Source organism: Ischnura elegans, chromosome 10 (genome assembly GCF_921293095.1).
Source record: "Ischnura elegans chromosome 10, ioIscEleg1.1, whole genome shotgun sequence".
NCBI classification, from domain to species: domain Eukaryota; kingdom Metazoa; phylum Arthropoda; class Insecta; order Odonata; family Coenagrionidae; genus Ischnura; species Ischnura elegans.
The window spans coordinates 82,662,493-82,679,988 of record NC_060255.1 but is presented as its reverse complement, the minus strand read 5'-3'; the positions used below and the strand labels follow the sequence as shown (position 1 = coordinate 82,679,988).

Here is a 17,496-nt window from a genome sequence, read left to right as displayed (position 1 = left end):
TACGTTACTTTGTGAGCTATCTTTGCGGTACCATCTTGAGTTAAATTCTCGATTTGAATCTTTCTACCAAGGTCTCGATGCTCCTTTGAGCTCGAGGATAAGCAGAGTTCCATGATATTAAATAGAGTACTAAACCCCGCTAACCTATTTTTCCTCAATACTCATACGCTGATAAAGTGAACTAAATATTCATTCCCTATATTTTTCCTTGAAAATTGCTGGAAGTCTCCTTTCAAACTTTATTCGAACAATCGTAAAACTGCCAATTCTGGAAAGTTTAATATAGGTATAAAGATCTGTAGTACAAAGTATCCTGGAAACTTGATAAACAAAAGGTATATTAATCAGTATGACTCATTTTTCGCGGAATGAACCCGAAAAACAAGGACCAATTAACTCACCGCGGAAGCCTCCGTAATAACCCCATGTATATATTTATAAGTTAAATCAAAAATGTACCGAATATTCAATAAGACTTTGTATTGGCTTACCTAATATTAATTACGACAGAATAAATTCTGATCGCAATATTTGTCCCTCAAATAAAACATTTTATATTCTGCAAAATTTTTAATAAGTATTTTACATCATAAACAATAAAAAGTTATGGTACTTTTAACACTATTTATTTAAGACGACCGGTTTCGTCGCAGAAGCGACACCTTCAGGTACAGAAATCGTTATTTTTATAGTTATTTCGTTGTTTATTCTGTTGCTATTACGCGTTGGTAGGGGAGGGTTGCGTTGGGGTTGGAGCGTTACTAAACTTCAGGGGAATTTCCAAGAGGGGGGAATAGTTGACAAAAATATTCTCATTTGCTAAGATTCCATTCCTGATGTGTTTCCTAACTACTCCAAGCAGTCTATCCTTCGTCCCTTTTTCTCAGGGTGGAGAATTTACGGAATAAAATCGCTCCTGTGGTCACTCTCCCATAGGTGCGTTGCGAAATGCGATTTGTCTATCTCCCCGTTTCTTAAATGCCTTCTGTGTTCCTCTGTTCTTACTCGGGACGAACGTCCAGTCTGACCTATGTAACAGGTCTCACACTCACTGCACTTGAGCCTGTAAATGCCACTTCTTTCATTTACGTCAATTTTATCTTTCGTATTGCATAATAACGCCCTTAAGTTAGATGTGTTATAATATGCAATTTTAAATATTCTCTAGGAAAGAGGTTTGCGGTTGCCTGTGAAATATGTCCGTAATAATTGATTTTGCACCAGCGCTCATGTTCATTATGATTGGATGATTGGTAGACAAGTTTCAAACTGGTAAGCAGTTGGGGTAGAATGAAATAGTTTGCATTGATCTTGTTGTCATAAGTGTTAATTTTTTCTTTCATCTTTGGAAATAACTGCAGCTTAACATACTTCTGTCATCTTGCGATCACTTGGTTAGTATTGCATTCTAAGCGTGCATCATCATAATGGAATATTATAGATTTAAATCACAAGTTACGTCCGTCTTCTCATTTTAATATCGGTGAACTCAAGGATATGTTGTTGCGGTATGTTTAATATGATTACGATGAAAGACATTTTGTGTTAAATGATAGAGAGACGGCTATTACATCCCTTTGAAAAAAGATGGTTTGCCTGATTTGAGTCACTGCGGAATGCATTTGTACGTGGGGTTACTGGAATCGCAGCTATATTGGCAAGGTAAACGGTAGTTTTATAAAGGTGCTTTTGTATGATCGATTCAGTCCTTTCTGTGAAACCCGGTGAGTCATGTAATAGGCTTTGGAAGCCAAACTTTGTGGTCCGTTCTTCTGCAAATACGATTCGTGAGGAACATTCTGTTGAGGTCATTTGCCACATAGAATTATTATTGAGCTAGTGTCGCCTGCCAGCGAGCATGAGGATGGTATCTACGTAGGCACAGACACAGTGGGACGGCTTGATATGGTGCAGGCGCAAAAATTCTGTAATGCTGGTCTTTGTCCAAACTAATTAAACAAATTCTTTGGCTCTCGTGAGGCTCCGTTTTTCATAGTACCACAGGATGTAAATGAGCTACTTTAACTGCAAATGAAGATATTATGTGGTATAATAATTTAATATTGAAAGCAGGCGTTATGATAATGGTAAACCGATCTTTTCCCATATGTTTTGGAGAAATTATACAGGTTTAATGATTGTGAAACACTGCAGTAATATCAAGTATTAGTGCGTTAAAACTGTCACGACATGTTTTGAGACTGGTTTTCAATATTAACGGTAATATAATGAATTTATAAAAAAAACGACACTTAAAGTTATTCATAAATAATTTTGCAAGCAATATAAAATCGAAATAAACCGATCGGATATGGCAATTTACACATTAACTAGAAAGTAATTGTCAATTTATGGTTAATATTCAGTCCACCAAGCCGGTAATTTGTAATTAAAAGCACTGAGGCTCTATTTGGTAACTAATATACACAAATTGTTTTCAAATTGTAAGAAAATTTTTTAAAATTATTTTTCATTTATTTTCATTTCATATTTTTCATGTGGGTATGAGTCAATTGAAATAATATCCGCACTCAGTTTAAACAGTCGTTATTTTGGATTTTACACACACAATTCATCCTTTTAATATGGCGTCTTTCCTTGTGTGATAAGGGCTAAATCAATCAGAATCATCTTGAAGGATTGTGGGGAAGGCGGATCAAGTTTCTTAGTTAAGAGTAGAATCCATTCTCGGCGGTCTCCTAATCCATTTTAGTTGGGGAAATGTGCTAGTTTGGAAAGGGAAACTCCTTGAACCTTGACGATACAATACTTGCGGGAACTCGGTCCTGCAGCGTGGATGCTAAAGCGTGCATTACCTACGGTTTGAGGCATGGAATCTTTCGCCAAACTTCGGTGGGTGAGTTGGGTGGGGTTCTCGTGTGAGTCACGTCTAAGTTTAGACTCCCGCATTCCGCGCCATGAGAGTAACAGAACTCGAGAGGGAAGATTTTCAATTCTACTGCGAATCGGGATCATTGAAGCTCGTAGAACGAACTCCGTCGATGGAGGCCAAAAGATTTTCCTTGCTTTAGCGGTAGATACGCAAAGCAGTATGAATTGATGATCGAGATAGTTTTATGCCATTGCTTAAAGTAATTATTTCAATAATATATTCACAAAACACAGTAAAATTTCAGTTTCTATCATAAAAAATGCGTACTAGATTCCTTGTAGTCTATTTTTGCAGTGAGATTTTAAAGCTATTTTTTGACATGAAGACGAAGTACTTCTGAAAACACGCTTTTCAGCTCGTGAAGGGTTGAGAAAATTTATGACCTTCCATGTGAAAATTTCTGGCTGTATTTAGTGAAGTGAAGTATTTAGTGGAATGTTAGGCGGTAATTAGGACTGAGAGTAAAATATTAAACCCCTGCGTACTTCGTCAAGAGAGCAACAAAATAGGGCAAGATTCCACTGCAGATGGAAGTCATTGAAGCTCACAAAACGAAGTACTACGTTGAACGAGACAAAATTTTCTTGCCTAAGTGTTAGTTTTCATAGAAATTTAGAGTCTTGCCTTTTGAAGTTACTAAGAGCAGTATAAAGAGATAGGTTTGATAGACTGTGTGATATCTTTCAGGAAGTTTGTTTGCTGCTCGAGTTCCATTACACACTAAATTTTCAGTTTATGGCATTCGAGATTCATACTTTCCTTTACAAATTGTGCCGTTGCGATTAAAGCAAAATACGAGTTCTATGTATTTTGAAGTGAAGACGAACTTGACATGTTCGTCATAGCCACTCGTATAAAGTGGCTATGAAGACATACGAAGTCAAGGCGATGTTGCTTTTCAAATCCGTAAGTCATAATTAGAAGAAGTTCATGTGAACTTTTCTTATTTATATGTTGCCTTATTTTGATTAAATGTTTCTTAAAAAATGTTTCTTTTGTAACCTATTGGAATACAAGAAGAGACCATTATAACTGCGTAGCTAAGATTTTAATTTATGTTGCCAATCATTGATACTCATAGAACGAGCTGCTACGAAGGATGCCAAAAGTTTCTTTTTCCTTAAACTTAGTTTTATTTGAGTGTGGAATTATACTTCTGAAATACTACTCTGAGCTGTAGAATGCCACCTTCTTTACCGGGTCAATAAGGCTTGGGAAAACTGGCGAATAAGTTTTGGGAAACAGAAAATTTTTTGTTTTGAACGCCACGAACACATTCTATATCATATTGTCTATTGAAGCTACTGCACTGATACTTCAGCGTTATGACCATTTCAGATAAAAGAAAGTCATTTTTCAAGTGCGTAAATAAGTAGCTATTAAAATTTATTGCTATTTATAATTAGAGAGATTATTCGAATCCGTTGTCATTGTTCCTTTGGGAAATGAGGGATTTCGCAGTACTTAGGCATGTGGATTTTTCGTTTGGTAAATGATTATTGAAGTTGATTTTAATCTATTTCATTTATAATGCATGTAAAAATATTTCTCCATATTTTTTAATCCTTTACCGATACCCTAGTAGTGTCGTTATGAAATTATTTAGGTATAAGTAGCGTACGTATATGTTGCTACTCACCAAACACAACTAAAGTTTCCGACACTGACTTCTCCTCAGTGAAGGTTGACACGAGGCAGGTGTATTTTCCGGATAGCTCGACGGTTGGCCTGCGGATGACTAGTGCTCGATGCATCGTGTTGATATCGTTCGTTGCCCGCTGGTTCAAGTCAAGACGACCACGAAGTCGACCAAAGTCCTGAGGCCTTCGTCTCGGAATCCACTGGTACACGGGCTCAGGGTCTCCGTCAAAGAACCACTTAACCACGAGACCACCTGTAAAGAAAGAGCATTAAAAATTCATTTTTAAAAACCAGCCAAAAGATCAAATCAAGGATTATATTCGTTGCACATTATTCAAAAGTTTTTGGGTGACCGTATTCACTCTTTCAGTGATATAATCATAAGGTAGATATTAAGGCATAAGATTTTAGCTCACCACAGACTACATGTGAACGTTACATTTAGGGGTTTATGAGTTTTGATTACGGAGCACCTCGCTGAGCGAGAAATATTGTTTGGGATTTGCTAAGGCTTCGCTCGGAATCATGATCGCTCACATGCGATGAACTCTATCAATTTCCTCCAATCACATATATTCAATACATGGTCAAAATTTGTTACAAATGGAATTATCTGAGTGAAAAAATTGATTTTTTAGGGTCAATTTTATGCATAACCTGGAAAGTTAGCGAGCGTTAGGAGAACGCGGACGAATAGGAGAGGGCAAGGGCTATCAATACTATACGGCTATCAATACAATAATATCAATCAATACTAAAGGGTACTTTAAAAAATATTTTCTAACAAACAGTTTCCAACTCCATCATGAGTATATTACGACTTAAGTCCCTCGGAAGTAAACATAATAATTGGATCATTTTATTACTTATTACTTTTAGTGTTAAGTCGAAGTTTTGTAATTAGGTTTGGTTTTCAACCATCTGCTTTCGAGGCTTCTAATAATGAATTCAAGACACAGTATCTTGCATGTCATATCCATTCCTTTTATTTTAACGATGCAATTGAAGCTTAGAAAAATATTTGCCAATTCTCGTAAAGAAAAGTTAGTACTATACAGTATAGAGTACTTAGCTCCATAATTGTATTGTTGGAATGAAGTGGCTGTAAAATAAAGCATATATCTCAAGAAAAACAGAGATACGTTCGCGATGCGCACTGTTTAGAATGGAAGTAATGTAACTAAATTGTTTGCTAAAACCCCATTTATTTACTCTTGATAGGAAACAGCTGATATGCTGTAGAGTGATTTAATTTGATTACTTGAACAGTTTAGAAATTCCACGAAATACACTCTTGAGCTTCAATCACTACCTTGGATAATGTCGTTGAAAATCTCACAGAAATACTGGCATCGTATGTTTCGAAATTAATTCTGCCTATGAATCTAGTAAATTATAAGCGATGTTCAACTAAATGAAAAAAGGGTATATGAAGCTAAACATCGGAATGACGTTCTGTATCATGATACTGTAGAATAGGATATTGAATACAGTTTTCCTACATGGTTAAAGAATTTAAGCATTTACATATTCCCTGACTGCGATTACAACCTCATATTAGTAACTGAAATGGAGTATAGTGAGACGCATAATTAATTAGTTGAATGGTGTGGGCGAAGTTAGTGCAAAATCACTAGGAATGATTAACGTACCTTAATTACCTAGAGATTTATAAATAAGTCCTATCAAAATATGATTCGTTAAAACATTAATTTTACATATTTTAAAAGTAAATTACGAGAGGAATTTGACCTCTATGACCACTTAAATAAAAATCCTTTATATCAATATACCCTGCGTCTTTTTTGACCTTGTTTACTTTGACATCGGTAATTATTTCACAGTACATATTAACTTAAATTATTTATTTTGTCTCAATCTCGTAAGGTTGATGAATACAATAGTGCCATTATGAAAAAATAATGCAGCAAAGATACGTTAAAAAGTACTTGTGGTGAAATTCGGGAACGCATGTTGGATGACGCATAGAAATGCAAAAAAGTAAGGAGGACATTAATTATTTTTCTCAATATTCATCAATCCCACCAGTACCTAACCCCTCATATTGCGGTTCAGGGGTTAAAAAATATTAAGAACCAAATTGGATTGATTTATAATTTTTACAAGATGATTTAGAGGTGCCGAGTTTAAAGGTAATACACTTCCGTACCCGTAAGTTAACGCAACTCTAAGGCTGACGTAATGAAAAATTGTTTGTTGCATTGAGGTGGAGTGACTCGTATGAACGTTCATACCTTGAATGTGAGTTCTTAAAAAAATGCGTTATCCATTATATTTCCAGAGCACGGATAAATTAAAACTTAAATACTCAGGGTCTTACCTGCAGTTTCATCCGAGCTTCCGAGGTCGTACAAACAGTCGAGTACGACTGACTCCTCTGTGCCGTTTTGGACCAGGCCGGGAACTTTCAGTCCAATAATCTTCAAGGCCTCTGTTTCATCTGAAATACAAAGAAAGGAATTATTTTTTAAAATAACTCATGACAAAATGGTTCAATCTAGCTTTTCTGCAATAAATTTATCATTTTTTGGCATATTTTGCTTAGAAGTTGGTAATATGGGTCTCTTGTAACGATCAAAGAATTTTAATACGCTACAAGTGATCTTGGATTCAAAGCCTTTAAAAGTTATGCACATGCTACCATAAAACAGAACTTGTGCGGTTTTCTGGCCCTCGTAACCCGTATATCGTGATTTTCACTCTTATGATGCCGCAAAGGGTAAGAGCTACCCTCTACTATGACAAAAAACTTGCTGCTGCCAACTTAATTTTATTTCCCTGCTCGTGTTTCAATTGGCTGGTAATCATCATTAGTTACTGATATAAAAAATTAAATGGGGTGGGTGCAACATCTTTGATAATTAGACAAACAACTTTAGGTAACATCTTTGATAATTAAACAAATAACTTTAGGATTTACTTTGTGAAACCTCTCCATATTGGAAATAAAGGAGTAAAACTTTGTATGGTCCACTATGATATTAATGCCCATATTAATATAATAATTATCCTAACAAAGTGTTCTTCCTTTATTTATTTGATAATTATTATTTCTTATGTATTAACAATGCAAAGTTTAATTACGATTGAATGGCAACGAAATCTCACTTGCATGTTCCACAATTTAACTTCATTAACAATGACACTGGCATACGCTTTTGTCTTTTTTGGTGTGGATGATATTTTCACCTCTGTCATCGGTCATAATAAAGTCAGTGTGCACACGAGAGGAGGATTAATTTTCCACTTGCACTGTTTTACCTGCGATGAATACCCGTTTATTGCGATATTGTACAACCATTGGCTGCTCAGTGGCGCCGTCACGCGGTAAATATTGATGACGCGAGGATTGTGGCGTGGTAGAAGCGCCGCGCGAACGAAGCGTGCATCTCGATGCACGTGCGAACCGAATCACCTGGAGTGGATGAACGGTGCTCGCCGCCGCACCCAGGCTGTGTCGGCGAAGGTGTTAGACAGATCTGCGGAAGCACTACTCTAGCATGGGATTGTGTCCCTCTCGCGTCGATCCAGCTGTACTGGCAAGTTACAAATCGTCGTGGGAGCGAACGGAGTGCCCTTACACCTCGGTTGCAAAGCCGCAATCCCTGTCATGGTTCACTCGTACCTTGAGTTCTGTGCATTCTGCAAAGTGTCGAAATCTGCATAAATAGGAAAGAAGACCCCATGCGTTACAACCTATGTTACGAGTACATTCTTCAGAATTCTGTCATGCATTATACACCTACATCAGGAATCGAAAATATCATGCCTGCGGGACCACGTGATTGGCTGCCCTGCGGACTTCTTTTTTAAATTTCTGAGGCTGCGCACTACCACAGTAGTAGCTCAACCTTTCAGTGACATGTTCATTGAAAGTATGGCTTGTATGATTAAATTCGATATTGCAAATATCTAACAGTAAAGACTTTGCGTACTCAGTCACTCAGTTTTTCAGCCCGAACGTTTTTTGGTTTGGTGAGAGTAGAGTTCACCCCAAAATAGCCCACAGATGTGAGAATATCTCACATTCAGGACTGTTTTTCTCCTTGGGTCACCTCGCACCGCGACGGCTAATCATTTAAATATGCCTTGAACCGTCGGTGAAAAAGCCATGCGATCTCCATGTGCACAATTTATGTATTTGCATGTATAAATTATCGATTAATATTAGTTTTGTGTGCCACATGTATCTATACCGGGCTCGGTGGTGCGTGGGTTTTCGTTCGGTGAGCGTAAAATTTTTCAATGGAATAGAGTGTATAGTACTACAAAAATGAAGGATCAGTGTTCGAAATACTCAGTAAATGGTTACTTTTTTCGCTTTGAGAATCTAACTAAAACGATATTATTAGTTCAAATTAACATTAAATCCGTTTACTAAAGTATTTTAATAAACTTAAGTATATTTGACTTCACCTTCTATGCTCTAAATGAATGTAACTACAAAGCAAGGAATTTCAGCTCGCCTCAAAATCGGAACGATATTATGCTTTTCCCTCAGAGTGTATACTCATGTAATGAGTGTATGCTCATGTAATATGACTTCAATGCAGATTATACTTACAATTTAATCTTTAGCTTTCTTTTTATATTAAAATTTTCATAGATGTATCAAAAACATGGCAATGCATACTTTGAGTTCAGCTAATATTTTGCTATTAAATTCACTAATATTTCGTAATTTGCCTAGCTATTTTCGGTTTAAATACCTGACGCTATATTTGTTTAACACATGCTATATTCTTTTGATTTCAAGATGAATAGATGGGAAACTTATAGAATTTCTTTTCCCTCTCACAATTAGATTATTTTGCGTTAGTATTTCATTGGAGTCTTCTGTGGCTAAACCTTATTCCATTTGCTTCATCATTTGTATTTACTCACTATACCACGCTAAATTTTTGGCTCGGCAGATCCTATTGTTGACTGTTCTCCTATGGCTTCCCACTGTCCCTATCTGGGATTTTTCTTCCTTATAGAAAAATCTCCCCGGGATGGTGGCAGAGAAATTGCGTACGCATGGTTTCGCTAGGTAGGGCCCCCTTTGCTTCCATAGCGCTGGGGTGCTTTATCCCTACTCCCACTTCCTTCCAGCCCTTTCCCTTCCCTGGAGGCGTCGGCGGGCTCCGATCGCGACGGCGCCTTCATCCTTTTCCTTCCCGTCCAGCCCCTCCCCGGGTGATCGGGCGAATAAGCCACGGGCTTGGGTCCCGGCCCCGGTGGTTGTAACCCCAAGAGGGTTCCCCTTGAACCCTCATGATTCCTGTTCTCCTATGGCGTAAAATTTCTTATCATGTCATTAAATCTTACGTATTGTCTTCAGCATTTGAATTAATGCCATTATTTTTAGAAATAATGCCTTGCTATCAATACTAAGCTTTTGTTGTCTCCTGTATTTTCGTTCAATTACAATCCTATTTCCATGTTACAGAGGCTAAAGTCATCCTTGTTGTGCCAATCCTTTAAATTTCTTCGTTTTTTTTAATAATCCGCTTTCCTTGATACCTATTTAGCAGAATATCTTTTACCAGAAAATAAAATCATTTCTACTAGAATTTTCTAGGGTACAGTTTTTATGGGAATTACTTTGTGGGTCAATATATAGGTTCTATTTCATATTTCCAGGGAGTAATCCTCTTAGTCTAGAATGTGTTCTCAGGATTCATGGCATATGCTTCTATTTCGAAAGATTCGTGTCGGGTTCCCACGATACTAATGGAGGATAATGTTTTAAGTCTCTTATGAAAAGGAATTAGTTGCTTCACATGGTGTGAGGATGTGTTTCCAGGATTAAGGAAGGAATCGCAATAACAATCGAAAAGATGCAATCAGTTGGCTTCCATACTACTCCAAAGAAATTTGGATAAAAAATTAATTTTGCAAGGTCTGAAGCTTCTAACACACATTTCATGTGGGCAGATGATATAATTTTTAACATGGGTAAACAAACTACACTTTACTGGGTGAAAATTACAAGTACACAGAATAATCCTTAGAAAGCTTACTTCTGCCTTCGCTCCAATCTATGTCATAATCCTGGTACGGCAGCTCATGGGAGTACTTGAGGAGCTCGAAAAATTGGCGGATAAACAGCAGGGGATTAGTTTTGTTAGTGATTATAGTATCATTTGATCGGTTTCCATCGTTCTTCTGCTCTCTCAAAGAGTGAAAAAGGGAATGTATGAGTTTATCAACATGCGTCAATAGGGATAAAATAAAACTCTCGTTGCTTTTTCCCTCAGAAAAAAATGTTTACACGCATAAGTCTTTGCTCACACGTCGGAAATTCTCCTAAAATCTACTAAAGAGCTCGACTTTGGCTTAAGTATATCTTTTGTCGGTAGGTGACTTTTCGCTATTATAAAATCTATTTTTTTCCTTGGCATGAAGATGCATTAGTAAAATGAAATAAAGATTTCTTCCAGAAAAGAGCGCTTAGACTACAAGAATTATTGAAAAAATTAAACATCACAAGGAAAGAGTTAGGTTAAAATTATAATGGCGCCGACTCCATGGGGTATGAGGGGGCCGTGGCCCCCTCAAAAATTTGTTATGGGTGTGAGGAAAAAATGTGTTCGGCTTGTCGATTTTCCCCGGAGTGTCCAGATATCGAGATACGAGTTATCAGGGTTCTAATGTTGATCATATGACTCTTCTTAAATGCTTAAAAAACTTAAAACTCACTACTTATGAAATTTCCAGGGGCAAGATCCCCGGTTTGGGCCCCCCCAATATTTTTTGTAAGTAGGGATCCCTGTTATTATATACCCAATTCGTGCTTCATAACTACGGATATGCATGAAAGAAATATTAAGATGTGAACAAAACTGCTGTTTATAGCCATTTTGCGAGGTGTGCAAGTTCAATAATTTTTTCATGCCAATTAATTGCGTCTGCCCAGATCTCGGGAAGAGGAACACTACCCGAGGCTACTTCTCGAAGGAGGTTATTTTCGGTAAACCGCCCTTCGTCAGTTCGTTGTTGGCTGCCGGACGTTGCTCCTGTTGAATCAAGTTTGCCAAACCTTGTCCCCGTCACCGCGGTGCTAAGCTGAGGGTTCAAGATATGGGGGATGGCAAGATGAGGTGAGGGGAGGGTCAAGATGTTTCCTTCGCCCAGGGGATAAGCGCTGAGTGGACAAGGGAGTGAGTTCAAACTCAATTCTCCCCCCCGAATAGGCAATGAGTTTAAGCGCGAATCTGTCAACATGCAAACCTCTCTGGAAGGACGCACAGTGCATAGCTTTGGACTCGATAATTTTTTCATTTGATTTCCTTAATTATGAGGAAATCCCTTCCACCCAATCCCATCTTTTTCGGGAAACCTTAATCATTTTCAACCTATGCGATCGACATTTTCCTCCACCCCAAATATACTATAAACACTCATTTTGAATAGATAAAACGTTTCAGACGAGATATTGTGAGCCATGTTCTGAGGATTGACGAAGAAAATATTTCGAAATGTCCATGTAGAATTCAACGCTACTGCGTCATCATGTGTTTTTACATTTATATAATTTATTTTTAGCAAGAGATTAATGGTGGTACAGGTCCATAAACTGTGAAAAGTTTAGTAAAAATATAAAAGACCTGAGCCCGTAGTAAGATTCCATGAGTACTAATCATTTTTCATTTTGTTAAATTGTATGCCTTTCGAATGATGAGAAAACGTCTTTTAGTAAATTTTAGCGTAGTGTAGATAGTAAATATTATCGGCCGTATTCATAGTTTCCTTAGTAAGCTACTAACGCCCAAGTAGCGTTCTAAGTAGTAGCATACTAGCAAAATGGTATTCATAGATCGTTAGTAAGGGCTACTAAGCTTAGTATGCTACTATCTTAGTAGCCGGTTCTTAGTCGCCCTCCGGCCTTGTCTAAGGGAGCTACTAAATATGGCGGACCGTTGTGGATGATCGAACTCCGGTTTTATTTGTATACTGTCATAGAGTCATTTGTGCCAAAATGGAATACGAGAATCCATTCTTCAAGTAAGGCAGGCAACGTATGTTGTGTAATTGTTGACAGGAATTGAAAGTTTTTCGTAGCTGCGAGGAAGCTACGACTTGCAGTGAACTTGTGCCTCTAGTGTAAGTGAACACAATTTGCACATTCAATGGGCCCCTTAGTGAATTGATTGCATATAGACGATGAAGTAAAGAGTGAAGCGACAAGTGAAGTGATTTGTGAGTGTATGAGCTTCGACAAACTTATTTATTTCTTTCATACTGGTTTAACCATTTAGATCAAAGGTATCTACTAGCTGTTGCGATGGGGATATGTTTCATATTTGAAGCAGTTGTTCTTTAGGGATTCAGCAAACGATTATAAATTTTCATTCGTTTGTACGCTTATAATTTGTGTTTGATTATATTACTTATTCTAGTCACTTTATCGTTAGCTTTCGGCAATGTTTACATTTCACGTATTTCGTTGCGCTGTTGTTTTTGTTTTGGTTACGGTACGAGTGATAGCGGAGAGTGAGATTGGAAGTTTGTTGATGTTACAATTTCTGGTTTAGAAATTTGTTTCAGCCTATTTATTTCATTGTCTACGTAATGGTAATGTGAAATAACATCAACTGATTCTAAATCATTGGTGATGAGTGGGAAGTGAGATGTGAAGAATTCATTCGAACGTCAACGAGTGCAAATTCTTTTGTTGGGTGCAGAGTGATTGGAAAACTGATTATCACTGTTTACTAGATTTACGTTATACTATTTTAAATTAAGTGTGAGTCAAGCTTTTCATTGAACCAGTTGATTCAGAATGTACGGATTATAAGTGTCATAAAGACAGCTCGTGAAATGTAAAGTGAAATGTTGTGTGCGTTGTAGTGCTATTTGTGATATGATCAGCAATAAATAAGTAAAACAAGTTACGTTAATTATGCCTTATTTTTTACATTAACCACCTCTAGTAAAGTATATGCCGTATATTTCCGCACGCTGTCAATATTTGAAATATTTAAATGTAGCGAAGCAGATTGTTGTTTCCTTGACTAACATTTTAGGAGTTGCAAACATATGTTACTAATTGCTCGCACGTAGGTGTTTGTAACGTGATAAATGTGTATTATTCACACATTTATCTCAACGTTATTTTCTTAACGTTTCATTTCTGCATTGCAAAAGTTATCGTTTCTACTCCGACATTGAGGTGTATTTCTGCTTTCCGAATACAGATATGTATAATACTGACGTTGCTAGTTATGTTTTTCCATACTAATCACGCGTACACTAATGGAAACAAATATCGGAAGTGCAAACAATACGCAATGTATATGGTCAATAAATATACGGCCGTTTGTAAAGCAATAACTGTATCTCAAACATACAAATGCTTCGGTATTACTCATAAATCTACCCTTTCCCAAAGGTATTGCATAATTTTTGTGTACAGCAATCAAAAAATATGTCTGAGATGCGATATCACATCGAATTATCCTTTATGAAGTAAAAATTTCAATGCATTTTGCTGAATCAATTTCTTTTGTTTGATAGTGTTACGAATTTTCCGCGCCGCGGAGGAGTCAGATGCAGTGTTGTCAAGCGTAGCCTAGCGGGTTGAACCCAAACCGCTACCGAGTATCGGCTGCCGAGCTGGCTAGTAGCATACTAAGTTATTAGCTCTTAGTAGCTCACGTAATACAATCCATGAATACCATATCTTAGTATGCGACTAAAAGGTCTTAGTAGCCGACTAAGTTAGTCGCCCTACTAGCGTGTTTTAGCGGAAATCTATGAATACGGCCGTATGTGGCTATTTCATTAAATTTGATTTCATCATTCACGACAGTAATTTTTTTTTGGATCAATTTGATTTTATTTGATATTTATTTGATTGTATCCACCCGATTCTAAGAGGCATTTTGGTCAATGATGCCGCTTTTTTTAATACTCATATTTTAAGTATCATCTGGAAAAATTTCTATATTTTCATGAGTTACAGGAAATTAACAGAAGTAAATACTACTCTATTCATACAAAATTTTAAACGAATTTGTTTACAATCGAACAATAATGCAAGGTAGCATGAAAGGCATTTAGAAAAACAATTATACAATTTCGTCATGTATATTATGCGTGAATTGTAGTCATAATTTGTAGTTTTGCTAGCGTCTTCCTTACTCAGGGAACTAGCTCCCTGCATTAATAATGAACTTCAATAGAATGAGATCGATCAAAATCGGTTGATGGGAAGTTATCTTAACTGTAAGGAAGGAAAGCACGAAAAAGGTGGATACCGTTAATTTACTCTTCTTCCAATCCCCCATTTCTATTCCTCATTGACAGCCATACTATTTATATAACTTTTGAGACCCTTAAGTCGGGATGCTTTAAGCATTTATTTCTTCGGGAGCCTTTCAAAACATTGTGATTAAGGGGGAGGAGGGCCGACGGACCGTTTGAATTGAAACGGAGCGGTAGAGCAAAGTTTTAATTCGTGTTTTAAGGAACTTGGTTGATGGGTAAGGAACGGCTCCTGCGAGAGAAATCGATAATAGAGAAAGCCCTTAATGGCTTTATTTCCCTGCGATAAGGAAAAGTTTTTTCGAGTTCGAGATCAAAAGAGAGAGTTAAGGAGGACCTTGCCGTTTTGCCGAAGAAAGAAAGGATTTGGAGTGAAATGATTACCCCGTAAACGCAGTCGAAATAAAAGAGTTCGGATTTTCAAAGGCTGTCTTCTGCCAAGGAGGTAATAAATGGGGAGCAGGAAGAGTAAAGATTTACTGTTATTACCTTCGTGTCGACTCTAGAGCGGATTACCATTACATTTGCGACGCAACGCGGTGTCTAATTTTGGCTAAGTCCGGATGAAGTTCGCAGTCACTGACCAAGTACATCGAGATATCAAAATCCATTCCGTATACGTTCCGTACCGTCTATCGCAGGTAAGTTAATGCATTAATTAAATAGTAAAGTCAATGCAAATGAATAAATTTAAGGAAAAACTAAATCATTTCCTTGGGGTAGGGTAAAGCAAGAGCGTACAGCAACTTCTCGGAGGGTACTAGGACCGATTCCTGGGTATGACGTTTTGACGTTTCCGCACTATAAGCACTTCTTAACGTTCCAGGAGACCAGAGAAAAAATCTAGTGTTTAAAATGACTATATAGTATACATACCTGTAGCATATGCTGGAGAGAGCTATATCTTCACGTTTTTAAACCAACTTTCGGATTGATTCACTGAGTAATTGAATGAAGGAAACCACTGTAATGACATAATTGAATCAGAAATAATTGGCTGTTTGTGAAAAATAGTAGGCACCTAACTTGCCGTACTAAATTGTTTTTCAGTGTTTTTAAAGGACCAAGGATTATTTTACCTACCAAATATATTTTTTCAAAGTTTCACCCAAAAGTGCTCCAGAAGAGCAAAACTTCCTGCCGAAAATAAAATATAGAGTTTTGACCTTGAATATGAAAAGGATAACCCTCGCACTAAGTGTTTTAGCCTGCAAATTGTATCACTACACAACTTCTCTCGGAGATTACCGCCTTGATACTTAAAATGTTACCATTAATAAAACTTCGCTGTATTTATATTTGAGTTTAAGTCAAGAAAAAGTATTTCTTCTTTGAAGACTATTCCTAATTTATTCCGTTCTCATATATATGATGTATTAATTGTGAACTTGCGTATGAAACGTCGTTAATGCAATCAGTCATTGTTTATTTGTTTTTCGGAGTTAGCAGTTGAGTTTCAAAGCGAAACCTTAATAAAATGTCGGGTACAATTTGAGCCCATATATACACTTATTATCATCTATTCACCTTTCAAAGAGAAAAGGAATCCTCATTCCTATACTTGAAAAATTCCAACGGTACCTACTTCAATTTTCCGATGAATATATTTCTTTCATCTTCAAGGACCTGCTGCCTGAGAAAATATTTCAATCTACCGACATTGAAGTCCAATTGAAGCGCACGTGAAGACAAAGAGACTTGCATGTAGTGACCCGAGTCATTCAATCGGAATAAATATTCGTCCCTTTCTCTGTCCGTTCGAGTAATTAGATTTAATCCCCGCCATTGAAGCGGCATAATCATTCACTGAAATTCCAATTTCGTGGAGATCAATTGTCAATGCCCGAGAATAATGGGCGGAGATGTTACCCTATTTCTTTTTTCAAGTCAATCGAGCGAGCAACTTAGAATGGAAAAGACTGCATTGCCGTACGCTGCGAAGGCACACTGCTCTGGGATAATGGGAATCATTGAAATACGCTTAGGGACGTTTCTGTCGCGTCGGCGAAAAATGAAAGGTACGAACGTCGAGTAAGTCCCTCTCCTTTTCACCCTGTTCGCTGAATATGCAATATTTAAGGTAAAGAAAAAATAAAAAAATCTTTGTTTTGAATTGGCTGGAAAGATTATATAGAATTTTATATTTTAAGCAAAAATAATAAAAAATACCCTTAGGTACCTACGCAATTCAATTTTTTTGAAAAACCAACCCTGTTTGCGGCTGGAGTGGGATGCAAATGTGACAAATATTGAATTAAATCAGTATTTATTTATGCAAGAAGTCTAAGAGTATGGGAGGGGGGGGGGGGAAATGCAAGCAAAATTATTTTTCTTGATTATCGGTTCTCTTTGAAGGAATTTGGCTATCATCCTTTATGCATGTTATTTTAATAAATATTTCTCTACAGTATTTAAGTCATTCCATAATAATGTAGAACCTTTATAATTACGTTTACCGCCTCTTGTTAGTAACTGAAATGCTATTTAATACATTAGTTCCTTGGAAATGGCATGGCATATTACTCATCAAGTTTCATATGCTATGAAAAATTCCTCGTATAAAAATCATATTTTATTTTGATATTCATGGGCTAGACCATATGTTAATTGGATGCTTTTCAGAAAAATGTGATTAAATTAATAGATTTGGAGATTGCTCTTTAGGATGGGTGTGACTCAGATCTCCATTC

At 36.9% G+C, this 17,496-nt stretch overlaps 1 protein-coding gene across 2 annotated transcripts in view; it reads right to left on the bottom strand.

Annotated features, from left to right (window-relative positions):
- Positions 1–17,496, bottom strand: part of LOC124166674 — a 424,003-nt gene that overhangs the window by 204,102 nt on the left and 202,405 nt on the right. For both annotated transcript variants that reach the window (XM_046544310.1, XM_046544311.1), the window contains exons 2-3: positions 6,876–6,995; positions 4,533–4,787 (exon numbers count right to left, since the gene is read on the bottom strand). In XM_046544310.1, coding sequence (XP_046400266.1) covers positions 4,533–4,787; positions 6,876–6,995 — 375 coding nt within the window. The remainder of the gene's footprint in view (positions 1–4,532; positions 4,788–6,875; positions 6,996–17,496) is intronic.